We start from the raw sequence: 23,684 nt of genomic DNA, 5'->3' as shown, positions 1-23,684 counted from the left end.
CCGCCCCTCCCCCCTTCCCGCCCCCCGGGATCAGGCTGGGCTGCCCGGGTCCGCCTCAGCCGCCCCTTCCGCGCCGGACCGGGCCGTGGGAAAAGCGGGCGGGGCCTGGGGTGGCCTCCCACTTCCCGACCGCGGCCTCAGTGTCCTTATCGGAAAAATGGGCGAGGCGCCGGCCTGGACATGGGCCAGTGGGGAGCCCGGCATGCTGAGCCCGCCAGCCCTGGGCCGCGGCCCCTGGGAGTGTCTGGAGTCGGGGTGAGGGACAGACAGGCAGCTGAGGGGCCAGTGTCCTGCTCTCTGTCCCAGAGGCACTGAGCTGTGTCCAGGACGCCTGGGCTGACAGTACCACTGTCCGTGACACCGCTTAAGCCTGCTGGGTGGCCTGAGGGACAGCAAATGGCAGTGGGCCCTCCCCATGCAACCCGGGCCCCAGGGGCTTGGGCGCTCTGTGTATGTGTGGGACTGGGGTGTCCAGGGGTCCCCAGCTTCATTCCACAGGCCCCAGAGTTGGCTGAAGTCTTGTGATGCTGGGTCTGTCTGTGCTGGGAAGGACAGGAACGTCCCACGAATGGTGCGCAGGTCAGACCGGGCTCCCTCAGGTTCCTAGGAGGTTGTGCCTGGAGGGCCCTGCCCCACCGATGCTCTGCGGGTACTGGGGGCCCTGCCCTGGCAGGTGTGGAGCCTTGCTAACCCAGGGTCCACAGTGTGGACAGGGCCTGGGGTGGGCATGGGGGACCTGGTCCCAAGGCAGGCTTGCATGCAACCCCAGGTGACCTTGGCAATAACTTGCCACCAAGAAGCCCGTCTGGCCCTCGTTGACTGGAGCATGGATGCCTGAGTTTGGCGGGGCAGCAGCAAGAGGGCTCTGTTGACCCCAGAACAGCAGTTGAGGAGTGCGTGTATGTAGAGGCGCCCTATGGGATCCCACCCAGTGGCCCGCAGTGACCCCTGTGCCAGGCCTGGCTCCAGGGCGGGTCCTGCAGTGACCGGGCTGCTGTGGGAGGGGAAGGGTCAGTGCCATCCCCTCCTGGTGAGGAGCTAAATGTCAAGTCCGGGTGACACCCTGGGCTTGGTTGTGCCCTTCTGGGTGGTGTTGCGGAGCCACTGGAAGTGCCTCCAGATCAGGCCGCTGGGTGCACCGGGCACCGGGCCCTGTCGCAGGGGCGGGGCGGGAGCGGACATGGCCTGGGGCATCCTCCCAATGTCACCTGGGGGGAGCTCGGACGTCCCGCCTCAGTCCCCATCTGTGAAGTGGGCCGGGCGCGGGGACCCGCGGTTCGCATCAACGTTTCCCATCCCGGAGCCTCGCCCGCCCGTCCCGCCTGCGGAGGGCGGCGAACGAAGCGGGCCGTGACCCGGGGGAGCCACGGGCCGGGCCGCTCGCGCTGTTTGCCGCGCGCGCCGGCAACTACGGTAGCACGTGGGGAGGGCGCCTACTCCAGGCACTACGGCGGCGGCGCCTCCCTTGGCGCGGTCACGTCCCCCACGTCCAGCGGCTGAGCGGGCGGAGCATCCTCCCTGCCGCTCCCCCTCCTGCATCTACCCTGGTGGGACCCGCCCAGCCCGCCCGGATCGCCCCACGACCCCCGCCCCGAGCCGGGAAGCGGGAGCGGGCGCGGGCAGAGCCCAGGGTCCCTCCTCCCCACCTGCCCCCACCACGCCTGATGGGTAACGGTGGGAGAGGCTCCTCCTGACCCCAGAGCCCCTCTCCTGGCCTGGCCTTAGGGCACGGGCTTTAGAGTGGGGGGATGAACCAGAGGCATGGGACCAGGTGGCCTCGTGGAGGAGTAGCCCGGCACTCCCAGTTCCAGCAGGTGGGGGAGGGCGGTGCTGGGCCGGCTCCAGCCTCCAGGGCCTCCTGGCCCCATGACACTGACCCCAACCTTGCAGAGAAGGGGGTTCCAATTGCGGGCTGGAAAATGCGCCCAGGGCCACCCACTGGGCTGCAGCGGAGGGTTGAAGCAGCAGGGTGGATGCTCCGCCTGCGGGATCTGAGCCCAGCCATCCTTGGGGGGTACAACTGGGGATCCTGGCCCTGGCCACAACCCTGAGCTGCTGGCTGGCCCCTGGCCACAGTGTCCAGTCTGGCAAAGGCGGCCAGCGTTTCCGCCCCACTGACCCCTGCAAGTACAATGTGGGCCGACACAAAGAACCTGCAGGGGCGCCAGGCACGCGCTGGCAGGCTGCATGGGTCAGTGGAGAGGGCAAGGAAGGCCCAGGCCAGGCTTAGCCGGCCAGGATCAGGCCTGGGGCAGATCTTTTCCCAGTGCCCACCCTCTGCCAGCCTGGACCCCTCTTTAGAAAAAGCCACCGGCACTTTCCCCTAACACACGTCTGCACACAGGTGGGGACAGGGCTGAGGTGGCCTGGTCTCACTCCCACAGGGAGGGGAACAGGCACTCTGGCCAGAGGCTTCTGAGATCTGCTTGTTACCTCTCTGCTCAACAGGGGTGGGGGGATGGAAGGAGGGAGGCCCTCCCCCTCCCCCGGGTGCCACACCAGCTTGCCCTCTGCCACCCCTTGCTGGCTTTGCAAGAAGCCAGGTGCAGCCACAACGGGGCCGTGTCCTTGGTCTTGGTTCTGAGGCACCTCCCAGGGCTTCTGATGTGGGAAGAGTCCAGGAAGGAATGTAATTGCCCCTTTTTCTGCTCCTTCTCCTGCATGGGCCACAAAGGCAGGGCCAAGACCGGTCCCTTCAATGACAGGAAATCACTTAGATATGAAGCCAGCCTTCCCCAGTAAGCCGGAACTTACTGAGCATCTGGGACAGGCCACAGGCTCTAGGGCTTGGGCCACTGCATCCAGGGATGTGGCCTGCCTTGTGCACAGACCCGAGGATCCAGACGGGGGAGGGGACGCTGGTCCAGAGGCCTAAGGCGGAGCATGCCGGGTACCCAGGGGTCCCTGAAGAGGTGGGCAAGGTTTCTGAATAAGGCTACTGAAGAGAGGTCCGGAGGGGCAGGCTCGAAACACTCCCTGTGTGGGGTTTTGTGTGTGAGGCATTCCGGGCTGGGCCAGGCTGGGCGAGGGTAGGCAGACGGTGAAGCCAGCTGCAGGGGCCTGGCCTTGAGGGCCTTATGGCTGAGTCCTGGCCCAGAACCTGTGCTGTGCGGCATGGGGGCTGGGATCCTGACAGAGCCCTGCTGCCCGGAGCCTTGAGGGAGCTGGGGAACAGGGGCTCCTGATTTGGGAGGGTACATTGGATTCTCCGATGTGGGGTCTCCTGGGTCATCCGAGGCACTTCCATGCCCCTTCCCTCACCCCCATAGGCCCTCCCCTGCTCAGCTGCTGGCAGCTTGGGGTCGTGGGGCCTTCAAAGGACCTTGGGGACTAGGCCTGGTGAGCACCCTGGAGCCTCGCCTGACCTGGAGGCGGGCACACCCTCCCACCTGGTGGATCAGCTTTCCGAGACCCAAAGGACAGGTTATTTCTGGGCTGGTTTGCATGCTTCCCTGGGAGGGTAAATGTCACTGAAAGGCCAGCATGCCTGGCGCGTGCTCACAGACATGCCGGCACTCGCTGGACCTTGGTGGGTACCTCCTCCCCCTGGGTCTAGACAGGGCAGCCCCATGGCCACACAGGCCACAGCATGCGCTGTGCCCTTCCGGCCTCTGAGTCCGAGCACCACCCCAACTCTCTGCCCACCCTCCTCGATTGTAGGTCAGGGGGTGCCTCCTCCCCCGCAGGCAGCTGACCACCCCACCAACGCCTTCCCCTGTACCCCTGTCTGTCAAGCTATGTGTGATTACGTTTTACACAGCTTTTCTGAACCATTTATCCAACGCTGCTTATCAAGGGGTTTTCCTACAAAGGTTCAAAAGCCCCGAGCAGTGGACAACAAAGGAACAGGAGCTTCAAAAGTCTGGGGATGCCTGTGGTCCCCTGGCAAGTGCCAGGCATGGCAGAGTGAGCCGGGGGGCTTCAGAGGCCCCAGTCCCGATGCATCAGCTTTTTTATTTTCTTGGGAGGGAGCGGATTTTGTATAGAAGTCAGGCGATTCCTTATTGTGGGTTCTGGACACCCACCATCCTTGGCCTTGCATGGCCCACTTGATATGTTTTAAAAAGTGCAATAAACATATGTAAACCCAAGACCCAGCACAAGCTGGGACCCCCATTCTCCCCCACGACCTCATTCTCAGTCCTAGGTCTCGGGTTCCCGTGCTTTTCTTCTTGCATTTTGTGTGTGTGTGTCTGTGTGTTTTAAGTTATCCTGCTGCATATAATCTTGGGTGTGTGTGTGTGTGTGTGTGTGCGTGTGTGTGTACTTTAAGTTATCCTGATGCATATAGTTTTAAGTTATCCTGCTGCATATAATCTTGGGGGGGTGTGTGTGTGTGTGTGTGTGTGCGTGTGTGTGTACTTTAAGTTATCCTGATGCATATAATCTTGGGGGTGTGTGTGTGTGTGTGTGTGCGTGTGTGTGTACTTTAAGTTATCCTGATGCATATAATCTTAGGGGGGCCTTTAAACTTAATGCAAACATAGACAAGTCATCCTGCAGCTTGATGGTCCCCACCTGGTGTGTCTGTGCTTTGATACCCTGCTTTTGTCCTGTTTCAGGCATTGCTTGGGCTTGGGCATGTGGCTGGATGATCACAGGTTGCCTTGGAAGGCCAGTAGGCCACTCTTGGGGGAGCTGCAGACCCTGAACCTTGGACAACCCAGGGTGGGGCCCCTAAGCCTGTGCTCCCACCAGACTCGGCCCTTACTCCCACCCTAGGCCAGTGTCTAGGTTACCTGTACACCACCCACAGGGGTTTTGCCAGGTCAAGGGTCTGTGGACATGTCTGCACGTAGATCCCAGGGGGGTGGGCTTCTCCTTGGGTCGTGTCGGCTCTCACGTGCCTTTCAGCTGATTGTACCCGCCAGGCAGCCTCAGAGACACCCCAGGACTCTCCCAACTCCCAGTGGAGGGCAGGGCCCGAGGGCGTCAGGGGTCTGGGTGCAGGGTAGGCGGGAGCTTCTCTCAGGTTTCCCAGAAGTGGCCCCAGGAACTCGTGTCAGGAGTCTGGGTGCAGGGTAGGCGGGAGCTTCTCTCAGGTTTCCCAGAAGTGGCCCCAGGAACTCGCCCAGGCTCTGAAGTTGACCCTTGGCCCGGCCCGGGGCAGGGGGTTGTTTTGCTTCAGTAGGCCATGTCTGCTCATCATCACCTTGACAGCCACAGCTGGCCCCTGGGGGACCCAGTCACCAAATGACACGGGTAGTAGCAACTGCTTGGAACACCCAGGAAACCCTTAAAAACACCCTCCAGACCACTGAAGGCTCCAGTGGGCACGGCACCTGGGGTGGGGGTGGCTGGGGATGGCGGGCAGCGTGGATGCTGGGAGGTGCCGAGCAGGAGGAATTAGCAGCCTTCCACTCTCAGCTGCGCTCAGGCTCTCCAACAGAGCCCTGCCTCTAGGTTACATGCGTGCCTTAGCAGCAGGAGTGGGCAATCACTCACGGGGCTTTGCCAGGTCAAGGGTCCGTGAGCACATTTGCAGGAGGAATCCGAGGATCCCGGTCGGGGAGCGCTCACAGCAGGGAGATCTGCAGATGCCACATACCAGGGCTTTCTTCTTTACAGAGAACCTGGTTCACAGCTCACCACTGGCGGGGAGAGGCCCAGTAGCCTGCAGGGACCACACCTAGGTCTCAGGACACCGACCCTGCTGCAGCTCTCCTTGGTGAGGTGGGGGACGAGGACAGCAGGCTGACCTCTGGGGTTAGGCCTTTCTGGTGGGGGCAAGGGATGAAGTGTGGCCCCAGCGTTCCGGCTTGCTCTGCCTCAAGGGAGCTAAGCTCCTGGAGATACCAGGAAGTTCAGGCCGGCCCCTCCTCGGCCAGCACAGTTTGCTGGGGTGGGCTGGATGGAAGCCTCCTCCCACCAGTCCCCCTCTGGCCTCGGGCCCTGCGTCCCTTCCGCGCTGGCTTCCTCTGGCTCCAGATCTTCCCTAAATGGCACCAAGGCCCTCAGTCTCTCCTGAGGAGCCTCAGCCTGGGGTAACTCTGGCAGAGGTGGGACTTGCAAGCTCTACCCACTGGAAGAGTCGGGGCACCAATGCAGTGAGGAGAGGCAGGCGGGTCCTCCTCTGAGGGCCCAAAGGGGACAGGTGGCCAGCCTTCACCCCCACCCTTCCTACCTCGCCCACTCCCCTGCCCCTGCTCAATACCTGGTGCTCGGACCTCCCTGCCAGGCTCTCAGCCAGAGTGGGCAGGAGTGGGAGCCCAGGCCCCTCAGGGGCAGGATAGCAAGGGGAAGGTCGGAACCCCTAGATTTAGGCAGGAGATGCTCTGGGGGAGAGCTCAGTGCTGGCGGGAAGTGCAGGCTGCTGCCAGAATTACTTCCCAGCACAGGGTCAGGCCGGGAGGACACAGCATGGCAGAAAGTACCAGCCAGGTGTTCTTCCCTGCTGGGGTCTGCTCTTCCCAGGAGGTAATCCGAGTCCTGGCTGAGCCCAAAAAAGCCTCTGCCCTTCAGAGCCAGCTGTGTGGAAGCAGGAGGCTGGGCGGAGGGGACACACAACGGCCCCAGTTGCACAAGGACTTGGTAGCAGTGGCCAGCAGTGGGGGATCCCGAGCTCCTGCTGGGGGTGTCTGGCCGAGGGCCATCCCTCAGTGTGTGCGGCTCCACGTGCCCATCACTCCTTGTGTCTGTCACCACCCTTCCTGCCGGCGACCTGAGCCAGCCTGCTTCCTCTCACAGGTGAGGTGGAACCAGCCCTCCTGGCCATGGGAGGAGCTGTGGTCGACGAGGGTCCCGTGGGCGTCAAGGCCCCCGATGGGGGCTGGGGCTGGGCAGTGCTCTTCGGCTGTTTTGTCATCACGGGCTTCTCCTACGCCTTCCCGAAGGCCGTCAGTGTCTTCTTCAAGGAGCTCATTCGGGAGTTTGGGATTGGCTACAGCGACACGGCCTGGATATCCTCCATCCTGCTGGCCATGCTCTATGGGACAGGTGAGGCCATCCATGCACCAGGCCACTCATCCCGGGGCTCGGGGCCTGCCACCCAGGCCCAAAGGGAACTCTGGAGGGGAGCTATCTGTCCTCCATGGGACCAGATGTGCGCAGGAGAAGTCTGTCTTGGCTCCTGTCTGAACGGGTCAGTTGTATAGATGGTCCCAGAGCCTGAGGCTCCTGGGAGCCGTTCTTTAGGAGCTACCTAGTTCTTGATGAGGGATGCAGATTGCTAACGGGGAAGAACTTATGCTATGAGTTGTGCTCTGCCTACAATGTGACATGTCCACCTGGGACTTATGCTCTGGGAACCTGGTCTACAGGGCGCTCCTGGGGTGCCTGCCAAGCTGCAGGCGGGGGTGTGGGGAGGACAGGGCCTGGCTGGAGGCCTGGACTGGCGCCCCTCAGCTGCTGCCTCCCCCAGGCCCGCTCTGCAGCGTGTGTGTGAACCGCTTCGGCTGCCGGCCCGTCATGCTGGTGGGTGGCCTCTTCGCATCCCTGGGCATGGTGGCCGCGTCCTTCTGCAGAAGCATCATCCAGGTCTACCTTACCACTGGGGTCATCACTGGTGAGTGGGGCCCAGTGGGGTCACAGGTGCCTGGGGGCTGGGGATCAGGTGGGCCATGATGCTTCTGGAGGATGAGGCAGGCAGCCGTGGGATGTCCTGGCCACAACCTCCCCTCCCTCCAGAGCAGTGCAGGGAGCAGTGGGCACGTTCCCCCAGGGACCCTGGCCTGCCCCTGGCTTCTCGAGTGTGTCGGTGGCAGGGCCTCTGCACACGGCTAGGTCTACTCCATCGACACGTGGGACCCACTGCGGAACCATTTAGGGTGGAGCCTGTGCGGGGCAGGACCTGGGTGGGGCAGAGTGGCCCAGGCGGGGGTCTCAGCAGTGCCCTCTCTTCCAGGCTTGGGTCTTGCCCTCAACTTCCAGCCCTCACTCATCATGCTCAACCGCTACTTCAACAAGCGGCGACCCATAGCCAACGGGCTGGCGGCTGCAGGCAGCCCCGTGTTCCTGTGTGCTCTGTCCCCGCTGGGGCAGGTGCTGCAGGACCATTACGGCTGGCGGGGTGGCTTCCTCATCCTGGGTGGCCTGCTGCTCAACTGCTGCGTGTGCGCTGCGCTCATGAGGCCCCTGGTGGCGCCCCAGCCTGGCGTGGCACCAGGACCCCAGCGGCCGGCCCGGCGCCTGCTGGACCTGAGCGTCTTCCGGGACCGCGGCTTCGTCATCTACGCTGTGGCTGCCTCCATCATGGTGCTGGGGCTCTTTGTGCCGCCGGTGTTCGTGGTGAGCTACGCCAAAGACATGGGTGTCCCCGACACGAAGGCTGCATTCTTGCTCACCATCCTGGGCTTCATCGACATCTTCGCCCGGCCCACCGCTGGCTTCATCACGGGGCTCAAGAAGGTGCGGCCCTACTCTGTCTACCTCTTCAGCTTTGCCATGTTCTTCAACGGCTTCACCGACCTCACGGGCTCCACGGCCAGCAACTACGGTGGCCTGGTGGTCTTCTGCATCTTCTTCGGCATCTCCTACGGCATGGTGGGGGCGCTGCAGTTCGAGGTGCTCATGGCCGTCGTGGGCACCCACAAGTTCCCCAGCGCCATCGGCCTGGTGCTGCTGCTGGAGGCCATGGCCGTGCTCATCGGGCCCCCGTCTGGAGGTGAGCGTGTGCTGCGGGAGGGCGTGCTGGCGTTGGGCCGGCGCGGGCGCGGTCGGTGTGCCCCTGGGCTTCTGTTCTTTTTGAAGGGCGACTGAGAAAAGTTGAAACTTAAAATGGTTTGGACTAGCTGGCCCTGTGGGACCCCCCAGCCTCCTTGCCCCAGAAGGGCCCAGGGTCGGGGAGGGAGCTCAAAGCCACCCCGTCCCACCCTCCCGTCGTGGGATCTGGGGTTGCCAGACACAGGAGGGTGCCACGCCCTCTGCAAAGCCACTTCTGTTTTTAGCCTGTCAGTCTTTGCTGTCCTGGGGAGAAGGGAGGAGGAGGAAGTGGTTGGGGGCAGAGGATGCGCTGCGGACACCCCCACCCCCAGCACACACGAAGTGCACGGGGAAAGCTCCTCCTGTCCCCACTGGCTCCCGTGTGTGGGGCGCTCCTCCAGTGCCGAGAGACACCAGCAGACACAGCAGAGGCCTTAGCGGGAGCCCTGGGCCCCAGGGGTGGCCCTGCTGCCGCCGCTGACTCGGTCCTCTTTTAGGCAAGCTCCTGGACGCCACACACGTCTACAAATACGTGTTCCTCCTGGCGGGGGCCGAGGTGGTCACCTCGTCCCTGGTGCTGCTGCTGGGTAACTGCTTCTGCATGGGGAAGAGGCCCGAGGCGGTGGCCGCAGAGGAGAAGCTCCACACGGCCCCCGCGGATGTCAGGGTGGACTCGCGGGAGGTGGAGCACTTCCTGAAGGAAGAGCCCGAGAAGAACGGGGAGGTCGTTCACACCCCAGAAACAAGCGTGTGAGTGGCCTGGCCGGGCCGGCGGGGCACAGGGACAAGGTACAGAGACCGGCAACGCTCCTATTTATTTCACAAAAAGGACCAGCTTCAGGCGGGGCCACCGGCTCGGCTCCGGCTGCCTGGTCAGCGGATCATCACCTGCTCAGTATTTTGCGGGGAGGTGGCGGGGTGGGAACTGTGTCATTCCAAGGCGGATCTGCGGTGAAGCCAAGCCGCGAGGTTACTAGCCGTCTGCACCAGGGACCCAGTGTGACCCACGCAGCCTGGCCCCCACTGCTGTCCTCAAGGACCTAGAAACCCACGCTTCAGAGACAACACGACTTTAATCAGAGGGCAGGGATGGGGGCAGGCGGGCACTGTGTGCCGGGCCCTCCCTAGTGCCTGTCTGACCCCTATTCTGTGCCCTTGGTCCCCACAGTGGTGCCCCTGCCCGTCCCCCTGTGTGTCTAGGGGACAAAGAGCTTGTCGCACCTGTGGAAGGTGCAGAGTAAACCTGCATGTGGGACAAGGTGTCCCACGAGGAATCATGTTTTAGGAGCCATGTGGAGCTTTGTCTTGTGTTTCTGACTGTTCGCCCCGAGTCTCACTTCTGTTAAGATGACCTGGTTATTCTTACAAAGTGGTTCTGGTCCTCAGTGCTCTGTTCCAGAACATTCCCTGCTCACACGGGCACTGCCCAGCAGTGACAGCACTTGTGGGGCATTGAGAAAAGGAGCCAGTGCACAGTGGCTGGCAGGGAGGGAGTATGTGCTGGGGGCGCCGGGGCAGGGCCTGGAGCCCATGGGGTGTGTCCCGCACTGGGATGAATGAGTGATCTCTGTTCCCTGGTGCGTGTGTTTAAAGAATATGACTTCCCTGCCCTCCACTTATTGACCCCCTAGTTGGCTGGCAGTTCCACTCTACGTGGTCAGGCCAGGGCTGGTCTCTGCGGCTCATCTTCTTCTGTCCAGCCTACACTCAGTGCAGGACTCGCCCCGGGGACCTTACACCCACCTGCCCTCGTGGCCAGTGGCGACCTGCATGGCTTGGGAGCCCGGTCAGAGGCTGCTGGGGCCGCCTCAGTAGGTGGTACGTCGCGGGCGTTGGGGACGGCAGCGGGTGCCCTGTCGGGCTGCATGCAGCCGGAGAGACGCCATGTCCCTGCTCCTCTGTAACGAAAAGCAAGCGAGAGCTCACGTCCCAGGCCCAGCCTCCCCGATCTGCCCCCTGGCAGGCTCCACTTCCTACAGCTCATGGCACCTGCTTGCAGCCACCTCACCAGCAGCCTTGTGGCTTTGGGGTGGCCCCTCCCCTTTCTGGCCTCCCTGTCTCCTCTGCCAGGGGCTGGTGGCAGTGCTGGCAGCCACAGGGGTCCAGGCCCAGCCCTGATCAGCTAATGGCCACGTGTCCTGGAGAGTCTGCCCTGGGTCTGTTGACTTTACCCCATGGAAGGTGGGGACTGGCAGGGGCCCCAGGCCCTCAGGATTGGCTGAGCCCAGATATAGCCAACAACCCCCATGGTCCTTGGCAGCTGCCTGCATGGACCAGCAGAGGGAAAGGGGCAAGGAGATTGGGAGTGGGTAGCGTGGGAGGGAGGCACCGGGCCTTGGTGGACACGGCTTCCCTGTGTGCTGCTCTCTAGCCACCTCTCGGTATCTCAGAGCCATGGGGGGCTGCCCAGACCTGCCTTCTCTCTTGGCCCAAGAAGTCTTCTATAAGCCAGACCTGGCTGCCCTGGGTCCTGCGCTGCAGCAGTTACCCTGGCCTTACAGAGGGGCCATCAGAAGAGTGGCCATTGACCGGGAGAGGGGAGGCTTGCTCCTGAAACCATCTGTGAGCACTCATCAGGCCCTAACATTATCCCACCTGGTCACGGCACCTCTCCGCCTGAAGCCAGCCCCCACCCTGGCCCTAAGCTGCGTCAGCACCCAAGCCCAGGACGGAGTGGCAGGAGGCGGTGTCCCCCCCTAGCCTGGGCTCTCAACCCTTCCTTCTCCTTGCTCTGTCCCCACACCTGCACCCAGAGCACGCAGTGGGCCAAGACCTGGGGGGGAGGGGAATAGGAAGCAGCGGGAAATGGCGGTCCCCGAAAGCCACACTTTGGGGACACTGGGAAGAGATTCTGAGATGGTCACATATCAGGATCACTCCCTGGGAAGATGCCACTGCTCCGCTGGGGGCTGGGGTCCATGCACTTCGGCTGGCACCTCTGGGGAGGACATGCTGCATGGCCCTGCAGCCCCTCAGACCTGTGTGGGCTGGCGCCTGGCGCCAGGGCAGCAACACCCCGGCACGGCTACAGCATCTGGAGCTTCTGTGCACCCGTGGGGTGAGGTGGTGTGCAGATGGCCTCATCTGCTCACTTTACTGTTCCGGATGTTTTCCAGCTATGCCCAAGACATGGAAGGAAAAGACACTTCCCGTCCTTAGGCGGCTGGACACCTGGGCATTGGTGCCTCATGTTCTGACCCCGGGGGGCGAGGCATGAGGCCTGGGGGCCAACAAAATCAAGGAAAGCCATCGAATTCTTGGGAGGAAGCTGGGGCCAGGGTGCCAGGGCTGTCCCCAGCAGATTCTGGTGCCAAAGGAGGCTCATGTCCAACATCCCATGAAGACCCACCGCACTAGCGACACTGCTGTGCCTAAAGAGGCATGTCCACCCAACCACGTAAAACCTACATCTACATGGGTCTGGGGTCAGCGGAGGGAGCAGACATCATCATGCCACCCCTAAACCCGAGGTGGGAGGCAAAGGAGCCAGGCACTGTGGGCTGCCACCCCACCTGACCACCTGTTGGGCGTCATTGGGGGACCCTGGGGGAAGAGGCAGGGCACTCAGAAAGCCCTGGCAGCCAGTGGATGCTGCTGTCCTCTGGCCTTGCAAGGGGTCTGTGGGTTAAGCTCTGAAGCAGCACCCCCCGACCTGAGGGCCTGCCCGTGGGACCACCCGGTTCTTCTGTCTAAACCACGTCCTCAACAGGACCCGGCCAGCTTGTGGCAACACACATGTACCTTCAGAGGTGAGATGGCAGCGCGGCTTTCAGGGTGCTGGCTGCCTCTGGCGGTCGGCCCTCAGGTGAAGCGGGGCCTGTGCCCCTGCCCCTCTCCCAGCAGGACGACGAAGGTGGCAGCTCTGGGCTCAGAAGGTCAGGCAGGAGCTCGGACTTAGCGTCCCTGCCCTTTCTGGTTTGGTGCCAGTGTGAGCAGAGCGGAGCAAAGAGGAGTCACCCACGCTCATGGGGAGTGCTGTCCTCTCAGTCTCGGGCACTGGGACGTGAGAAGGGGCGGGAGGAAGTCCTTCCCATCCCTTTCCCAGAACCTGTGTGAGGCAGGCCTGGAGAAGTGGCCTCGGGGACCACAGCCCAGCGGCCGGGGAAGAGGCAAGCGCAAGTCTGGGCCGTAGGGTGGGCACAGAGCCCTGGCCATGGGGTGTCACGGTGGGGGTCAGTGGGGCCACACAAAAGCCAGACTGGTCTTAGTTCCTTCTAGTACTTTGACCATCACAAACCAGCACACCCTTGCTCAGTTGGGCAGGCAGCGTGGCTGTGCTTGTGGCAGTGGCCCCAGTGCCTGGCGGGGTGGGGGCGCCTGGCCCTGCTGAGCTCATCAGCACACACACAAAGCGCAGGAGTCTGCGAGACAGAAGACAGGTCCAGGTGACGGGTACAGACCTGGATCCAAAAGCCTGAAAGCCCCTGCCCCCGACCTCAGGAAAGGTACACTGCTGTGGGCTGCTCAATTGTACATGAGGGACACCTTCTCTTTGTGCCTGTGCACCAACCTACCAGCGCCTCCGGAGAGTGGAGGCAGAGCCGGTGCCAGGACTTCAATCACGCCAGCAGCAGAGGGAGCCTGGGGGATGGACAGTGATTTCCCAGGCGCTGTTCACTGCTGAGAAGAGCCACGCCAGGAGTGGACAGCGCCCTTAAATGAGACGGGCACTGACAGGCCCACTGCGGAGCCGCCACCCAGGCCGTGAGCAGCCCACATGGCCGCGTGCACAAGGCATCCCACCAGCTCCTGCCGGGCTTGCTTTCCCAAAAACCTGAGCGGCCAGAGTGCTTCTTGCCAGTGCTGTGGCAGTTGGGACCTCTTTCCTGAAGGCCGCTAAGGGGAGAGGGGCTTTTCAGAAAAGTCACGCACCACATCCCTAAGTGGACGCACCCCCCTGGCCCCCCACTGTGTGCACGCCAGAGCGTGGGAGGGACGCGCACGGGGAGCAGCAGCCCCGCCCCGCCAGCTTGCTCCGACCAGCTCACAAACACCAACAGTCTGAGAAAGGACAGACAGGAATGTCCATCCTCAAAAAATTAGTTTTCATGTAGTTAATCTAAACATTGAAAAGTCCCAAGCCAATGAAGTAAAGACCACATAAAAGGGGCAGGGAAGAAAGGCAGAAGTCATCATGAATTTATTATTTACACAATTGTTGAAGTACACAAACACAGTGGCAGTACAAACACGCAGCTCAGAGGCTGGCCTCCAATGCACAGGTTGATACAGACAGTCTAACTACGTTTCCTGCAAGTAATGAGGGGAGTAAGTATCGGGCAAGAACTGTTACAACCACAGGCCCTCGAGGACTTGGGATCTAAGTCCACTTCAAACGCAGCCAGCAACTCCAGGCTGGCACCTGGGTGCAGACATCAGAAAGCTGCCTTGCACCCTCCTGGCACTGCCTTGGGACCACGGGTACTTATAAAGAAGCCGCACGCCACTGCAGGCCTGCAGCTGCTGACACCTCCCCGAGAGAGGAAAGCTCACCTCTGACAAGGGTGCTCAGCAGCAACGGAGACCTCAGATTCACCTGCCCCGCCCCACCCGCCTCTGCACTCCCACACACAGCCCACCCAGTCAAGGCCCCACAACCCAAAATGCTCACAAAGTAAACAGCTCAGGATTCAGAAAGAAGCACCTACGGGCTTGGACAGATAGCTGGCTGGCTGGGATGCCAGCGCACACCAATTACAGCGTCCTAGAGCCAGGATCTCTGTGCTAGGGCAGTTTGGGGGAAGGAAGGGAAAAAAAGCCAAGGTGGACACCTTTAGGTCCCCAGCTTCCAAGGAGCAGCTGCTTCCAAACTGAACACTCCACAGCGACAGGAAGAAATGCGTGAGTACCTATGGACGTATATTGCACCTCGTTTCCCGAGACAGGAGAGCTCACGTCCACTGGCTATTACTACTTCGGTAGTAATATCTGACTGCTGCAAAATTAAAGGTTTAAGAAAGAGCATCTTAGAAAACTACCAAGAGCACAGCAGCCTGGGAGCCCCTAAAGGACAGGACAAGCTCCTGGAGACTCCTTCCTTTCTTGTGACTTAGCTCCACCCCGTTTCTTTCCTTCTGCTCAGGTCATGCAGGATCATATGCTTCTCTGATGTGAAGGTTCCAGGCTCAGGCTGGGAGAGCTACATGATTCCTGGCACTTCAGGGTGGGCAAACCATGGCATCTAGCGAGGACAGCCCCACTCCTTGGCTTTGAGCACACAAGCGTCAACACATTAAGTGCCAATCCGCATGGTAACATTTACAATCTGTTTAGAAAATTTCCCAAACTCAAAGGCATTGAGGCAGCAAACACCACCAAAGTTTTCATACACGACCCCCAGAGAATGACCCCAGCGGCTCTCGACTCAGTCCTTCCCCGGGAACAAGAAGTGCACGCTCCACTTCTAATCTTGCGACTCCCGACTGTCCTGCTGGGGTCGCAAAGCCTCTGCTTCCAAGTTCTTCAGTCCCCCCTTCCTTCTGGAAGGCCTCCTCTGGGGAGAACAGCACGTGGCTGTGCCTGGAAACACCTGCTGTGCCCTTGCTCTGTAGCAGCCTGCGCTGACTGCTCCAATGGTTGCTGTGAGCTCCCAGCGACAGGCATTTCAGCTGACAGTGCGGAAGGGAGAGCGAGATGCCAAAAGCTGGCTCCTGGGTCTCCCGCCACCACAGACACACACATACATGTAATAGAACTTCTGATGAGAAGCATCCTCTCTTAGGTAGACAACACAACAAAGCGAGATCAGACAAAACACATCTGTGAAATTCATGTGTGCCCTCTCCCTGCCTGACTCCTTTTTACACAGCAACTCCAAGCCAGTGTCTTTGTTTCAGGATTCTTTAAAGTCAACACCTTTTCTGAAGACAGCAAAAACAGACAAGAAAGAAACAATAAAAAGACAGATTTCTTTACACAGATTTAAGCCAATAATTTTTAGCAAAATGATATAAAACTGTCTTAACCAAGTAGGAGACTGGTGGGTAGAGTGGGATCCTCGGGAGCACAGGCTCACCAGCACTGGAGGCTGCGGGCTCCTGGAGGGGCTGCCTCTGCAGCCGTCTCTCGCCTGCTCTTCTTCCCAGCCCCATTTAACTGAGTCCACGTGGGGCTCGGCGGCAGCCCCGGCGATGGCAGCTCTTGGAGTCTGTCCGTGTATTTGTATTTTGTTTCCCCCATGAGCGTCGCTGGGTGAGTGGCCTGGAGAGCTCCCGGTGTTAACGTTTTGGGTCTAGACCGGGGGGCGCGTCACTAGTAAAGCCATTGGTAACAGAGTAGATCAGCCATGCATTGTCTGCCCTTCACAGCAAAAGGAGAGTTCTCATCGGTGCACGACAGACTGAAGACCACTGGAAGCCACCCGACCGGGAATCTGTCGGAGCCAAAGCACAGGAGAAGGTCAGCATGAGGCCAGAGGGGCGGGGCCAGCCAGGCGCTCAGGTGGAACGCCACCAGACGAGACGGAGCCTGGGAGGGAGGGGACACACCAACGCCCAGCCCCGCCCTGGACACCTGTGTCCCCAGCCGCGGGGAGGGTCCTCTGTGGCCAGGACATGTGCTCAGCAGAACGCACGACAGGAAGACGAGGAAGAAGAGGCAGGCAAGCAAGGGGACCATGGAGCCACGCTGGGCAATGACTGATGAGGACCTGAGTGGGGAGGAGACACTTGCTCCCAGCTTCCCTTCCTGGAAAGTAACTTGGTGTTGTGAAAATGGGTACCCCTTTGGGGGAAGATGTGAAAGGCAAGTCCCGTCAACACATTTCCAATGGTGCACGTAGTGTTAACACTACAGCATGTCTCCCAGTGCACCAAGCCTGACCAAAGCTCAATCTCCTGCTGGAAGGAACCACCAAGTGCCGCATCACTGACGAGAGGGGAGCGCAGTGTGGGCACCCAGCCATGCACCAACGCAGGGGAGCGGGAGCTGCGGCTGGATGGGTTAATACGGACAATAGCTGCATAGACGAGATGTCTGGGCAGAGGCCAAGTTTGAAAAGAAACACAAAATGAGGACAGCGAAAAATGAGAGACAGGAAGAGAGGTGACTAAAAAGCCAAGATGGGCAGAGACCACCAGGAGTCTGAGCGCAGCAAGAGCGCAAGAGCCCCCAACACCAAGCGTGGCGCCACTCAGCTGAGCACGACACAAACACACCTCCCAGGCATGACCCAGACCCGGCGGCTTGAGTGTCCTGGGACAACCAGGAGGCAGGCCTGAGGGCAGGGCCTTGGTGCTCCTGCTCAGCACACAAGCACCTGGGGATGGCAGCGGAGCAGGTCACAGGGAGGCCGAAGGCCAAGGGCACAGCAGGAGGGTCTCCTGCGGGCCACTCCGTTGGGAGACTCTCTATGGATGCTCTCCCCCAAGACCGGGCAGTTGACCACAGCTGCTCTGAACCCACACAGAACCACCAAGCAGAAGAAGCCTGTCTGCCTCCAGCACCTGGCATGCAAGCCCAGCCCCACCTGTGGGCTCCCACAAGCGGGCTAGGGGTGGTTGCTCCCACCCCACCTGGCACCTGTCTGATGACCCCCGCCACGAGCACACTCACCCGGTGCTGCCTTCCGATGGGAGACGAGCAGCTACTTGCCGTGGTGTTCGAAAGGAATGCTATTCTGGGGTGGGGAAAAGACAGCCGTTGGTAAGCGTCCCGCCGGCCCCAACTGCCTGCATTGGTCTAATGTCCACACGGGCTTCCTTGCCTTGCTTTGCCCAGGTCTGCAGACCACTGACAGGTGCCGTCGGGGACCTCAGGAGTGGCCTGGGCCTCACTTGCCTCTCATGACTGGCCCTTGAATGAGCACAGCCGCGGCCCCTCTTCTCGGATCAGCTGCCAACAGCCCACGAGGGCACGGGCAGACCCTCCCAACTCTTCATGCCCAGTGGGCTGGCAGGCACTGGGCGGCCCTGGCAGGGCCCTACACACAGGCCTTACAACACCCCTGGACACGTGCAGGGCACGGCCCCTTCCAGGACACCTGGACTAACGTGAGGAACTGGGCTGCAGACCTCATTTTGGACAGGGTGGGGATCAAAATGAGTCATCAAAAGAAATGACTTCCAACACTGGCCAGCCACCAAAAAAAAAAAAAACCAAAGAAAGAAGTAATGGCACTTTTACTGATGGTGCTGGACTCGTGAGGCCTTTCTTCTCACAGAGAGGAAAAACCCCAAACAGATTAATCAGCCAGATGCCCCTTAGGCCCATGTTATTTTGGCTGAAGAGGCCTAACTCCCACTCCCACACGGAAATTAAGAGATCACAGGCTGCCCCAGTGGCTGGCCTAAAGCAAGCTGCCCTGCAGAAGGGACGCGGGGACCAGCTGCCCCCCGTGCAAAGTCTGGGCAGGGGGCAAGGTCCTGTGGCAGGGAGGAGCCGGCGAGCAGCAGGAGGCCTTCCTGCTTGTGTAACTCCACCGAGCGTGCCATCTCCTGAGACGCGCAGCGCCTGCGGCTGCTTCATCCCCGCTTCCCCTGGGGGCGCACGTGTGAATGGCGGCCACAGAATGGCAAAAGCTGGGGCAACCTCACATCCGCTCTATAACTTCCAAAGCACCAGGGCAGATAACTGGCTGAGGGTCTCCAGGAGCTCACTAAGTCTCCTGTCTCCGCTGAATTCAGCACTGGGTCTGCGGATCCCAGAGCCAACAAGCACGCAGCTGCTGGTGGGCCTTGGAGGGAACGGGACACTCTGTAAGGGGAGACGCCGCCGGCTGACCAGAAAAACCCTCCCCCCAAAGGTGACAAAGGAGGGCACTGGCCCTGGAGACGGGGCAAGTGCATCAGGGACAGCTGACAGCCTGTGCCTGAACATGAGGTGTTAAGAAAATCCCAAGGTGACCAGGAACAACAGCTAAGGTACTGCTGTTGGAGGGAAACACCCCCAAATCAAGTCTCTCCAGAGACTCCTCCCTTTAAAGCCCCCATTGTTTCTCCAAATGGAAGACAGATATGCCAAGAGAGCAGAGACATGTGACCACCACAGGGAAGGACGCGTGCTCCCCTCCGCAACCCTGGAGCCGTGCAAGTCCTCAGCAACCTGAGGCTGGTAGGCTGGCACGTTCCAGCCATGCAGTGAGAAGAGGCTGCTCGACTCAAGCCTGTGACTGTCTGGTGCCCGCGGGACCTTCTGACTCTATCATTTCCCTCAAGAATCCCAAACCACCAGAAGCTTTACTTTCTTAAGGGGAAAAAAAAAAAAGCCTGCCCCTTCCTTGGCCTTTGCTTGTCAAGCTGCTCACGAGAAGATGTCCAAGGCCAGACACAGCCCACCCACCCAGCGGCCCCGCGTGGGATGGGATGACTGGCGCTGGCGGCCCTCCCAGGACCTGCTCACAGTGGCTGACTCCGGGATGCCGGGCTCGTGGGAAGCAAGCCGTCGGCCCCTTCTGTGTCCCGTGGTGTGGGGGCAGGGAGTGTGCGCAGCCTCGTGATGTGGCCAGACCCCTCACGCCCCACAGGACAAGGACACAGTCGTTCACACTCTATGCACCTTTGGTCTTTCTGAGGAAATTATCACATGAAAATATCTGTTTCTAAAAAAGCTATTAGTGAATTAGAGACGTCAAAACTCTCTGTTTTATCTGATTACAAGACCAGCAGTCACGAGCTCCTGCCTCAGTGGACCCGCCTCCCTGTCCGACGCCGGCCTCGGGGATCCTGTGCTCTCTCAGCCAAGCCAACCCGCCCGGCCCGCACTCAGCAGCGCGCCAGGCCTCACCGAGGCGCCACCCTGTGCCCAACAGGTGCCGCCTGCCCACAGCCCAGAACCCAGCTCCTGAGCATTTCTGAACTGAGTTCCCGCTCATCTAGTCAGATGGCCCAGGGCGACCCCCAGGCACCTGCAGGATGCTCGCGGGTGAATGAGAAGCAGCCCCGCTGGGGCTCGTCCTCGACTCCCCAGCCCCTGCCCCTGCGGGCGGGAAGCCCCGCCAGCCACGAGGAAAGAAAATCAGTACATGGGTAAAAAGCAGTTTAGTCTGTCGAAAGAGGCATGTCAGCGAACACAAAAGGACAACAACACAAGGAAGAGTGAGAACGGAGGATGGTGGTGGAGGAAATGGTCACAAGAAGGAGACGCCCTGCCCTGCCCACGCCGTGCGGCAGGCCTGCCACTCTGAGCACTCGTCTCGTCAGAGAGAAGAAAGCAGACAGCACGTGGCACGCCGCTGGGAACGCCACCACCGTGGAGCCCGTGGAGGCTCTAACAGGACTCTGTCCTTGGTCCACAGTGTGAACAGGACACGCGTACCCTTACAGGTACTCTGCCAGCGGTGCCACTGCCTCCCCAGGGTAGGGTGAGCTCCTGGTCAGCAAGGAAAGGAGGGTGCCCCCCACAAGCCACTCCTGACAAGGTGTGAACAGGCGTGCAGTTTGCAGTCCGTGTGGGGAAGACGGCTGGGGCATGCAGAGATCAGCAGCAGGAGACAGCAGCCCTCGTGTCCTGTCCCACCAGGGCAGAGAAAATGAGCCCTTCAAAGCACGGCTGGTCTCTGAGGCTCTTGACCAAGAAGCCGGAACAGCAACCCGGGGCACAATTTCCCCGGCGGGTTAACAATTCTCAGAAATGGGGGGGGAAGGGGAGGAAGGAGGGACACAAACCGCTCTAACATCTTATCCCACTGCCGGCACCGGGCCCGTACGCCCAGGCCCAGCAAGGAAGTCACGGTCCTGGGCCAACCCCGTCCCCCTGCCCGACAACGGCAAGCTCAGGCCCATACCTGTGAGGTGGACATGCGAGAGGTGTCTTGTCGGCCCGTGAGGTCGGAGGAGGAGACGTTGACCGGGGCCCCGCGGTGCAGCCGCATGCTCACTTTCCGCTCTCTTTCCACACCGGAGACGGGCCGAGGAGAGGTGTTAGCTGAGGAGCAAGAGAGAGGCTGGGGTGAGCTGCCCCACCTGCCACCTGGGACCGGGTGGGGGACCCTGCACAGGGGAGTCTCTCCTCAGAAGCCATGGCCAGTGGGGACTCCTGGCTGCTTGGATATCTCACTGGATTGGAGTTGCCACAGCAGCCGATGGCCCCGGCCACTGGCAACACACAGGCCCTCCCCGGACTGCTTCTGCTCATCAGCTCAGGTGTCCAGCTGGCTCAGGAACACCCGCTGGCAGGCAGGGGGTGTGCGCTCCAAGCCCTGTGCCGCCTGCAGCACACGGGGACTCAGATGAGTACCCAAAAGTTCATGAGGAGAATGTGTGTCATGAGAAAGAAGAAAGCTTTAAGTAAGAAATTATGACCAGCAGTAACAGCTTTCAGGAACCTAATCCTCTAAGATGCTAAGTGAGCAGGACTGAAGCATGCTGGGACGTAAAACTACATGGGCCGCAGGCAAATTTTAGAGTGACAGTTTTCTCTTGGCATGCCTTTGTCTCAGCTCCCTCTTTTCCCATGGTTATTTTGATACATTGAACGCTGGTTACGGAGCAAGATGACATTGTTTACACACAGTTGTTTTCCAGTCAGCCTGGAGCTGCAGACTCGCACATACTATCAAAGCCTGGAAACCAAAGACGACATCACTAAAGCTCTGCTGACTCCACCCTCTAGCAGGACCCTGATGTGACAGCAAGGACGTGAGCAGAAGCCAGATGGAGCCCTGGCGAGACCTTGCACATGGCCCCTGTCCGTCCCCTCCCTCTCCCCACATTCCATTCCCTCAACCTCAACCCCCCTCTTAAACCCCCTCAGTAAGTCTGAGTCCTGGAGCTGGCTTCAGTCTGGCGCCTGGAAACCAAAGACGACATCACTAAAGCTCTGCTGACTCCACCCTCCGGCAGGACCCTGATGTGACAGCAAGGACGTGAGCAGAAGCCAGATGGAGCCCTGGCGAGACCTTGCACCTGGCCCCTGTCCGTCCCCTCCCTCTCCCCACATTCCATTCCCTCAACCCCCCTCTTAAACCCCCTCAGTAAGTCTGAGTCCTGGAGCTGGCTTCAGTCTGGCCATGGTCCTTCAGGTTTACTGGAGACGGGTCAGCCCACCATCTCTCCTCAGGTCACCGGGATTCCTGCGTAAAAGCTTACTTCCAACATTTTCACCAGTGTGTGACTTTTGAGTACTTTGTTTTTGAAAGCGGACAGGCAGCCAGACCTGTACCCCAGCCCGTCTACTCTCAGGGACAAGAATGGACTCAGGGGGGTGCACACACCGTTGACCACCAGGTGCGCCTGGCCTGGGCTCCCACATGAGGTCACACACTGGAGCAGCCAGAGAGCCCCCACAACAGTGACTCCTCAAAACGCAAAACAGGAAGAGTGTGCTGGAAAGGATGCACTCACCCGTGTGTGAGGTAGGGGTGAGAGGTGTTGGGGGAGCCACCTCCTGGGTCCCTCGAAGGCGGCCAGAAGCCGTGGAGGGGAGGCCACGGGTGGCTGGATTCCGGGAGTGTCTCAATCGCTCCTCCCGGTCCCGGCGTTCCCGCTCAGCATCGTCGGCAGCCCGGCTGGCACCCTTAAAGAGGACAGAAGATGAGACCAGAATGGAAGTGGGTTTGGTAAAAAGCAACCCAAGGCCCTCGGCTGTTCCCTGGCAACTTAAGAAAACACCAAGGGGCATTTGGGACAAGACTATCCATGAAGCTGTCCACAGCAGCACGGCCAGTCAGTAAAAGCCATCTCTGCCATGGGACAATGGCATAATCCCTGTGGGTGGCCAGAGGAGATGCTGGACGGAACCCCAACCCCATGGCTGCATTCCCCTGGGGATGGCTCCAAACTTCCTTAAACTTCCAACATCGACAGCCATCGGGGGGGAGGGGTGGGAAGGAAGTCTCAGAGACCAGCAGAGCTGGGACTGCTGGCACAACCAGACGCATGGGGCACTGGACTTTAGGGGGTCAGGCTGAGATGCTGTCACACTCAAGGTTATACATGAATTACCATCACTATGAGGCAGGGTCTACAAGCTAGTCCAAGGGCCAAATGCAGTACTGCCTGTGTCTGCAGAGGTGGTGCTACTGGCCGTGGCCACAGCCTCTCATCTGTGTGCTGCCTGTGGCTGCTTTCAAGCTCCAAAGGCAGAGCTAACGGGAGCAAGCAGCAAAGCCAAGACTACAGACTCTACGGCCCTTTACAGAAAGCTTGCCCAGCCTGTTATGAGGGGTGGACGGCGTCAGAACAAGACTGGACAGTCTGCAGCAGCAGTGCCAGGGCTGCCCTCTGCTGCCAGCCCAGCCAAGGGAGCCAGCTCCTGCTGGCAGGGGTCCTTCCTGAGCTAGCCCACCCTACAGGACACTCTTCCCCCCGAGTCTCTCCTGCACGGCACAGGCCAGCCTGAGTGCACCCCGCATAGGCCCTGATGAGGCCCCACACTTGCAGCTCCTAGAGAGCCAGTTCTGCTCCTCCATCAGCACACTCTGTCACCTGGAAAGGTGCCAATTTCTGTGTCAAACTGATAACTAAACAGAAACTTAGTGAAAGAGAATGCGGAAGTACCACAGGCTGGAGCTCTGGCAGTGGTATCCTAATGTTAATTCGCTAAACCTTCACAGCCCACGTGGGGATGGTCTTCCTGTTTCAGAGCTCCAGGCCCTCCCTGCCCACAGCTGGTGGAGTCCTCTCACACGCACTCAATGAACAAACTGTGGGTAACGGGGGGACCAGGAGCCAGACCAGCGCATCACAGGGTCAGACTCAGACTGAACGTGCTGCGCGTGAGGCCCGAGGCTGGGCCACTCACCTCAGGGCGGTGAGAACACCTAGTGCGGGGAAGGGCAGGAGCGCCCTGGCCCCAGGGCGCATTCTGGACCTGACACAGCAGGGCGAGAGGGAGGAAGGGGCAGGGTGGGAGCCCTCCAGCCGCAGCCACAACCGTCTGCACCAGGACAATGCTTCCCAACAGCAAGCCAGGAGGCGCCACAACAACACAGGCAGCCCTCGGGACTGGCAGTGACAACTGTGCAGAGCACGCAGTGCGGCGAGAGCTTGGGACAGACCAGCATGCGAGGGCACATTCCAGGGCCCCCCGTCCGCAGCCCGTGATTCTGCTGGCCCTTTGTGCTCAGCCCCCTTTGCCCTCGGGCACTGCTCTCGCAATGCAGCAGG

General features: G+C 60.5%; 2 protein-coding genes across 6 annotated transcripts in view; one reads left to right on the top strand and one right to left on the bottom strand.

Moving 5' to 3' along the window:
• The first annotated feature begins 5,587 nt into the window (after positions 1 to 5,587).
• Positions 5,588 to 9,931, top strand: SLC16A3 (solute carrier family 16 (monocarboxylate transporter), member 3). The gene is made up of 5 exons (XM_008576265.1): positions 5,588 to 5,668; positions 6,688 to 6,936; positions 7,361 to 7,504; positions 7,844 to 8,602; positions 9,138 to 9,931. The coding sequence occupies exons 2-5, from the start codon at positions 6,714 to 6,716 to the stop codon at positions 9,392 to 9,394; spliced, it is 1,383 nt and encodes a 460-aa protein (XP_008574487.1). The 5' UTR covers positions 5,588 to 5,668; positions 6,688 to 6,713; the 3' UTR covers positions 9,395 to 9,931.
• The window catches only part of CSNK1D (casein kinase 1, delta), a 28,108-nt gene continuing 13,860 nt past the window's right edge, over positions 9,437 to 23,684 (bottom strand). Inside the window, exons 7-10 of one of the 5 annotated variants that reach the window (XR_550737.1) lie at positions 21,921 to 22,092; positions 20,363 to 20,502; positions 10,384 to 10,538; positions 9,437 to 9,586 (exon numbers count right to left, since the gene is read on the bottom strand). Coding sequence is in view for 4 of the 5 variants with exons in the window: in XM_008576266.1 (XP_008574488.1) it covers positions 15,892 to 16,012; positions 17,194 to 17,252; positions 20,363 to 20,502; positions 21,921 to 22,092 (492 nt within the window). In the remaining variant the exon portion in view is untranslated. Of the gene's footprint in view, positions 9,587 to 10,383; positions 10,539 to 13,757; positions 16,013 to 17,193; positions 17,258 to 19,847; positions 20,086 to 20,362; positions 20,503 to 21,920; positions 22,093 to 23,684 lie in introns of those variants that run through there. The other 4 variants (XM_008576266.1, XM_008576269.1, XM_008576268.1 and 1 more) reach the window with 4 other exon arrangements.

This window comes from Galeopterus variegatus, unplaced genomic scaffold, assembly GCF_000696425.1.
Source record: "Galeopterus variegatus unplaced genomic scaffold, G_variegatus-3.0.2 Scaffold1322, whole genome shotgun sequence".
Taxonomy (NCBI): domain Eukaryota; kingdom Metazoa; phylum Chordata; class Mammalia; order Dermoptera; family Cynocephalidae; genus Galeopterus; species Galeopterus variegatus.
The sequence above is the reverse complement of the archived record's forward strand: the minus strand, read 5'-3'. Positions and strand labels throughout refer to the sequence as shown.

Bases quoted from the DNA above. Each gene is read 5' to 3' on its own strand.
- SLC16A3 (XM_008576265.1), top strand. From the start codon at position 6,714: ATGGGAGGAGCTGTGGTCGACGAGGGTCCCGTGGGCGTCAAGGCCCCC. The intron at 6,937-7,360 runs GTGAGGCCATCC...TGCCTCCCCCAG, and splicing joins GGCCATGCTCTATGGGACAG to GCCCGCTCTGCAGCGTGTGT. The intron at 8,603-9,137 runs GTGAGCGTGTGC...GTCCTCTTTTAG, and splicing joins CATCGGGCCCCCGTCTGGAG to GCAAGCTCCTGGACGCCACA.